This window comes from Brachionichthys hirsutus, chromosome 4 (genome assembly GCF_040956055.1).
Source record: "Brachionichthys hirsutus isolate HB-005 chromosome 4, CSIRO-AGI_Bhir_v1, whole genome shotgun sequence".
Taxonomy (NCBI): Eukaryota; Metazoa; Chordata; class Actinopteri; order Lophiiformes; family Brachionichthyidae; genus Brachionichthys; species Brachionichthys hirsutus.
In genome coordinates, this window is record NC_090900.1 from 15,848,317 (window position 1) to 15,855,403 (window position 7,087).

Sequence of the window (7,087 nt, forward strand, 5' to 3'; positions counted from 1 at the left end):
TCGGTTTATTTATCTTCACAAAGAGCATCTGGAACCTGTTAATGACAGGGATTTATTCTCGATGTAGTTAGTTCATCATCTCACCGCCTGGTGTCGCTGTCGGCCTTTATAAAAACCACCTGGCCCTTCTTGACAAACTTCCGGTTCCTGCCGCTCACAGAAGAAATAACAATGGCGGCCCTCGGAAGGCTTTCGCTGCGGTCTGCTTTGACCCAGAGTCGGCGTCAGATCTCCGCTGCTCCTGCAGCACACGGCGGACAATCAGGTGGGCGAGGAGCGCCGTTTTAGCCCGATGTCGGTTTACAGTTAGGAACTTATTGCTGACCCATTCTTCGGCAGTGACCTTGCTGCGCTAGCGTTAACCATTGTAGCATTAGCGGTTAGCTTAACATCCTTGAGCGGACAGCCCGTAGGAGACGCTGTCCAAAGCACTTGTTTGAGGTTTGGACCTGAAACCTCGTTTAAAAACTGAGGATGTTCGTGTTTGTGGCGAAGAAAGTGTCATTTAGGAGCAATAACGCAACAGCGGCTCGGAGGTTGTTTATTGTCTGGCCTCAACTTCAGCAAAACGTTCATGAATGAATGAAGGAAGGAATTTTATTCCGGGTCATATTTCAGTTATAAAGAGACGAATGACAGCATTTCAAAGGCTTCGTGAGCCTGATGAACCTCAAGGGGGTAGGTTGAAGCAAATGCTTAGTTGGGGCATAAGGTCACATCCCAAAAACATTATTTTTGCCTTCTCCTCCTCAGGACTGTAAGTAAACGTCAATTTTTATAGCAATCCAGTTAAGCATCTAAAAATGGCAAAAGAGAGGAAAGGAATATGTATATATACGAATTTCAGGTGAAAACAGCAAAACAAGAGTAGAATGAAGTGGTGGGGGGAGTTTTAGGATTCATAAATCAAAACCCTTCATCTTTAGTTGAATATCTTGTTTGTTAGCAGAGTGCTACGCTGAATGTTGTCTGACGCTCGACCAGTTTAATATCCTTAAAATGATAATCGTGTTTGAAATGTTAGCCGTTTCTACGTTCTGCCTTCTCCCGGAGACGTTTGTCTCCAGAAACATCAATTTCAGATCATTTGGTTTCTGTTGTTTGACCGTCATGGAATTCACTGTTCCAGTAATGTAAAGTATTGTTGTATCCATCGATGTCTTTGGCGAAAATATTTAAGTATTTCCTGCTGCACTTTTGAAGTATTTTCTACTGGTTAAATTCTTATTTGTCTTCACATATAATTAATACATAATTGTGATTATGTGTCCACACCCAGAACAATTTACAGCAGTTCCGGTTCTGGTTTCTGTGTTGCTCGCATCCGGCGGCAGGACGTGGTGTTGAAGCGCTGGACCGGCTCATCCGACTGACGGGTGTTTTCTATTCTCAGCCAAGACCTGGAAGATCCTCAGCTTCCTGGTGGCCCTGCCCGGCGTCGGCGTCTGCATGCTGAACACCTACCTGAAGGAGCAGAGCCACGACCACGAGCAGCCGGAGTTCGTCCCGTACGCCCACCTTCGCATTCGCAGCAAGGTCCGCCTGGAGACGCTCGGGTCGCCGTCTAAAATGGCCGCCGTTGCTCCGTCTGACCTCTGTCTGACCTCTGTCTCCTCACTCTTGCAGCGTTTTCCCTGGGGCGACGGCAACAAAAGCCTTTTCCACAACGCGCACGTGAACGCCCTGCCTGACGGCTACGAGGGTCACGACGAGTAACCCCCCCCCAGACCTCAGGACCGGCCCAGGGACCAGCCCGCCCCGTGTTTACCGGACCACACCTTCGTTCAGTTTGCGCTCCCTGTTTTGTTGTCGTTTACCTCTGTGCTCCCAGATGGGACGCCAGAACCAACTCCGCTCCGGACCACGAAACAAAGTCCGTTAAAACTGATGAACATAAATAAACTCTTAATACCTCAGTTCTGGTGTTTTCTGTTCCGATCCGGTAAATGATGACGGCTGGATTCCTTTCAGATGTCGGTGGTTCTAAGCAGGTCACTGGTTTTAAAGTCTGGTTTGATGGATGATGTCTGAGTCCAATCTAGATTCAAGATCTATTCTGGATCTGGTGATCCAGAATGTCTAAAGTTACTATCTTAACTTCCACAATGTGAGATAAATGATAAAGATCCAGACAGACCTGAGGTCAGAACGGAGTCAAATTTAGCTCCTGGCGTTCCTGAAGAAAACCAGTGAAATTTAGTTTATCTTGAATAACGATCAGATTAATTATGGGACCAGTGAGGTCCAGGTTCTAAGGGGAGGCGTCCCTGGTCCCGGAGTCACATGATGAGGCTCAGCCTATCAGCGGCTGCGCCACAGCTTCAGGTGGCAATCAAAACCATTACTAGAATCACGTTTGATTTGATTGGCGTCACTGAAATGAATCTACCTGCTGCCATTTTAAAAGCATTTTGAGGTGCTTTTATTTTGAAAGGCGCGCTTTATCGCATCTATTTATTAAACCGAATCATTCTTGACTCTGGAACGAATATTTTTGGGCCGCATTGATCCACGTGACTCTTTATCACAGGCTCCACCTCCGTCACGTGAGCGCGCCTTAAACTGACTTAGAAAATCCAGGGTTAACAAAGCTTCTGATTTCCGTCGCCATGACGCCGGTTCTGTCTTCCCCGTTTCCGGTTATTGACAATATGAAACGTGACGTAACGAACCGTCGCATCGATTAAGCTCGGCGTTTGCCCGTCTCGCGACAGAAGGTGACGTTTTGATTAGTAAATCTAGCATTGAAACATCTCGGATAACTGCGCGCACCCGCCCGGACGTCGAGGGGAGAGCAATCGAGCTCCGATTCCCGGATCAGGTCATGAATCCCGACAGAGGTATGGATCTGAAATGACACAGACACAGATTTCATCTCGGTTGTGTTTTTTGAGGCTTGACGCGTCTAACTTAATTTGTTTCTATTTAATTTTATTAGATTTCTACTTGATGAGAAGAAATGAAAGGGCCCATTTCTTCAGCCCTAAAGAGCAGGAACTCATTTTAAAGTTGTATGAAGAGGAGAGGGAAATCCTGACCGCCAAGTCCAACACGACCAGCGCCTCCAGGCTGAGGGAGGGCGCCTGGCAGAGGATCGCCGATCAAATAAACGCGTAAGAGGACGTAGCGACATCAGAAATGCTCCCGGCGTTGTGACTCCCGATGCTTTGTCCTCCGCCAGGTCTTCGGACAGCGGCTACAAACGAACGTGGCAGCAAGTGAAAGTCAAACACAAGAACATCGTGCAGACAGGTAGCCGCACCGCCGCCGCCGCGCGCTCCACGCTTTAACCTCCGAGCTAGCGTTTTCACCAGAACCTTCCCTGTGCAGCAAAAAGAAGACGAGCCGAGGGGACGCCGAACGAGGCGGGGACGGGGACGGGGATGGCCTCTGCACAGGAAGACGTCCTGCAGCACAAGGACAGGCTGAGGTTGGCTGTCCTGCCGGGGGGGGCGTGTGTGGAGTCTCTGAGCGGACCCAACAGCGCCTTCATCAGCGGTACGTGCCCTGAATCCGATGGAGACCCCTGTGGGGGGGGGGGGTTCCTCTGAATCTAATCCCATGTTGGGCCCCGCCCCCTCCAGTCTCAGGCCACCCCGTCCTCCTCCTGCCCGTCAGCAAATCCGAGCCGGAGAGCTTCAGCAGCGACGAGACCGACGTCAGCGAGGCTCACGCCGAGGCCGTGAGTCGTTCTGAATCGGACCCGTTCTGAATCGGACCCGTTCGTCCTCGGAGGTTTGACATGTGGACTTTTCTCCCCAGGATGCGACCAGATTCCAGGAGGGCGTCGCCGCCCCCGGCCCCGCCTCCGCCGGCAGGACTTCAGCGGTGAGGCTCTTGGGTCAGATTTTGAAATCAAAATTACATTTCCAAAGAAAATGTTTGACCAAATCTTATTCGATTCCGATGCAAGAAGGCAAATCGAATATCCAAAAGCCCGGACAAGCTCCCGATCCATTTCTCGTCAGAATCGATTTTCAGCGGCGCGACTCGGAACCTTTCATCCGACTGTTCCCGCCGGCGAGACGTTGAGCAGGCAGCAAAGCTAAAGGCAGAATCGGGACGAAGCGTCGCTGCTTTTACTCAGCTGACTGGAGACCAGTCTCACCAGTGTCCCGGCGGTCACTGGGAGGCGGTGATGTCATCCGTGTGACGCGCCTGCTGACTTTGTTTTGCAGAGGCCGACTGAAGACATTCGAGCTCTCTACTGCAGCTACCTCAGGAAGGAGATGGAGAACCGCGAGCAGCAGATGGCGCTGCGAGCTCTGAAGATGAAGAAGCTGGAGAAGGAGCTCCTCTTGCTCGATAAGCAGCTGGAACGGGTTTGATGTGCGTCGCTCCAGTCCCACCTGGCGCCTCCGGCCGGAGACGGGGAGTTGGACTCGTCGACTTGTTTATCCAGAGATCATTTGGCAGCTCCATCCTCAGCATCCTTCGACCGATATCGTCCCCGTCTCTCCTCTGGACATGTCATGATATTTGATGTGAATTTGTGGCTTTTGATTATTTCTTTTCATACTTGTATTTTTATTTATTATTTTCCAGAGTAGATTTAGACTCCAAAATGTCAGTGAAATATAAAGCAGTTGAATATAAAAGTTTGTTCTTATTTTTATTGTGATGAATCGTGTTTTAATACATCGTATGTAAACTATAACTACTATTAGACGGACAAATATAGTATAAGGCCGCGCTTTAGTTGGAGAGAGCTTAATGGACCCAATGGGCTTCCGTCGTCAAGAGCTGTATCGCTATGCCCGCCCTACTCGCTGTCTGATTGGCTCAGTTTGCTGTCATTGTTCTAAGTAACCAACAACAACTAGCCAATGAGACTCCGAGTAGGATGAGCCTGCCCTAAATCAAAACCAAAATGGCGGATTATCGGTCAGCGATTTACATAGAAACATTTGTTCTCCAACGATTAGGAATCGTTTAAGGAAACAGTTCGATTTATTGATTTCATAACCGACCCGATATTCTCGCATTATTTTAGTCGTGCGCGAATAAAATCCAGTTTGATCGAGATTTATTCCGGTTTGGGTTAACAGACCTGTACGCCCGGTCCGCATCAGAAGCCAGCATCAATCGAGCATCGAAAACAGGATTCGCCGCTTTTGCAAGGAAAATGTTTAAATGTGTTCTCTCGTGCATAACGGCGCCGTATGCGGTCGGTGTGCGCGCGGGTGATTCACCGGACGGGAAAAGACAGAAACGGCGCGCTGTCGGGTCGGAGATGTTGCGTGACGCGCTCCGGGTCGGTTCGGAAGACGGCCGGTCTCATTCCTGCAGTTTATCACGTTTAATTAAATATTCATTTGCATCAAGCCCTCATTTCCCTTCCCAATCTTACTGCAATGTTTTTTTCAGACGCCGCTTATTCCTGAAAAATAAACCAAATGTGGGTTTTAGGCGGAAGTAAACAATAACAACAACACAAAGCAGACAAGCGTGAAATTCTCCGGATCATTTTGATGACGGAAGTGACTTAAATTTTCACGTTACGGGTAGAAAAGTCTTAAATAACAAAAGCTCTGTGCGATTATTTTCAACTATCTTGAATAAAGTGATTCACGGAATCCACATCCGTTATATCTGATGCTAAATATTATTATTCATCACGAACAATATCTATTATTCTGATTTCTCTGCTTCGAACACAAACTTGTCTTTCATTTCCTCGCTTTGATGCAGACATCTTTAAATCTCCTCGTGAGTGACGTCATCTGCTTTTTTCACGAGTGGCTGGACCATCCTCGTTTGTCCCTGGGCGCTTGCCGTACTTCCACATGACTTCCACTGCGTGTGACTGACCCACATTCCTGCCGGGCCGCTGGAGCCTCGGTCTGGGGCTGGAGACACGGAGACACGGAGCGCACCGGGCGTCGCGGGAGGGTCCGAACATCCGGGACATTAGCGGATCTCGTCCCGCTCGCTGGGCCGGACCGGGGAGTGATGGCTGATCAGAACCCACCAGAGTCCCGGAGGTAAAACCCGTCCGGCGGATCCATTTAGGCGTTAATAGTGACGGAGGGTCGCAACAGGGTTCACTAGTATGACGTATGGAAGCCTGTTGAGGACAATGTAGTGAAAATCGAAATACTGAAAGCCTGTCAGAAACGTCCTCAACGGAACGCAAACTGTTTGATTCTGAGATTCTTGTTGTTTTGGGATGTTTTGAATGTTTCTATTGAAACTTTCATAACGAGCTTCTCTGCCGTTTAAAGAGCCTTTGAACATTCTCCCGCAGGTGTTCTTACTTCTTCGTCTACGACGCCTCCAAGGTGAGAGACGAAGGCGACCTGACGCGGGAGGGGATCTGCTACTTCCATCCTGAGGAGGTTGGTTGTGTGTGAGGGTGGCTGTGGCCTGTGGTCGACTGTTGTGTGACGGTTGTTGTCGACTGTTGTGTGACGATGGTTGTCGCCCGCTGTCGACTGTTGTGTGCCGATGGTTGTCGCCCCGGTGTCGACTGTTGTGTGACGGTTGTTGTCGCCCGCTGTCGACTGTTGTGTGACGATGGTTGTCGCCCGCTGTCGACTGTTGTGTGACGATGGTTGTCGCCCGGTATCGACTGTTTTGTGACGATGGTTGTCGCCCGCTGTCGACTGTTGTGTGACGATGGTTGTCGCCCGGTATCGACTGTTGTGTGACGGTTACTGTCGCCCCAGTGTCGACTGTTGTGTGACGATGGTTGTCGCCCCGGTGTCGACTGTTGTGTGACGATGGTTGTCGCCCGGTGTTGACTGTTGTGTGACGATGGTTGTCGCCCCGGTGTCGACTGTTGTGTGCCGATGGTTGTCGCCCGGTGTCGACTGTTGTGCGACGGTTGATGTCGACTGTTGTGTGACGTTGTGTTCCTCCCAGACCCCTTTAGACCACCAGGAGCTGCTCTGCGGTCAGCTCGCCGGCGTCGGCCGCTGCGTCTCCGAGCTTTCCTCGTCTCCCGTGCGAACGCTGAAGCTTTGCCGCAACAAGTTCGCCATCCGGATGAAAGACGACTTCTTCTGGGTGAGTCGCTTCACAGGTGAGCTTCCCGGGACATTTTCTGTCCCCCTGAATGTCTTGTTTTGGGATTGTGTGTTTCTGT

General features: G+C 50.0%; 3 protein-coding genes across 3 annotated transcripts in view; all 3 read left to right on the forward strand.

Annotated features, from left to right (window-relative positions):
• The first annotated feature begins 159 nt into the window (after window positions 1-159).
• cox6a1 (cytochrome c oxidase subunit 6A1) lies at window positions 160-1,916 on the forward strand. Its single transcript, XM_068760618.1, has 3 exons — window positions 160-265; window positions 1,394-1,536; window positions 1,627-1,916. The coding sequence occupies exons 1-3, from the start codon at window positions 172-174 to the stop codon at window positions 1,714-1,716; spliced, it is 327 nt and encodes a 108-aa protein (XP_068616719.1). The 5' UTR covers window positions 160-171; the 3' UTR covers window positions 1,717-1,916.
• A 670-nt stretch (window positions 1,917-2,586) lies between these two features.
• si:ch211-107p11.3 (GT1 domain-containing protein) lies at window positions 2,587-4,581 on the forward strand. The gene is made up of 7 exons (XM_068738773.1): window positions 2,587-2,840; window positions 2,939-3,113; window positions 3,182-3,252; window positions 3,331-3,498; window positions 3,585-3,682; window positions 3,763-3,828; window positions 4,179-4,581. The coding sequence occupies exons 1-7, from the start codon at window positions 2,825-2,827 to the stop codon at window positions 4,326-4,328; spliced, it is 744 nt and encodes a 247-aa protein (XP_068594874.1). The 5' UTR covers window positions 2,587-2,824; the 3' UTR covers window positions 4,329-4,581.
• Window positions 4,582-5,852: 1,271 nt separating this feature from the next.
• hps4 (HPS4 biogenesis of lysosomal organelles complex 3 subunit 2) overlaps window positions 5,853-7,087 on the forward strand; it is a 5,959-nt gene continuing 4,724 nt past the window's right edge. Inside the window, exons 1-3 of the mRNA XM_068760616.1 lie at window positions 5,853-5,984; window positions 6,248-6,338; window positions 6,865-7,008. Coding sequence (XP_068616717.1) covers window positions 5,953-5,984; window positions 6,248-6,338; window positions 6,865-7,008 — 267 coding nt within the window. The 5' untranslated portion in view covers window positions 5,853-5,952. The remainder of the gene's footprint in view (window positions 5,985-6,247; window positions 6,339-6,864; window positions 7,009-7,087) is intronic.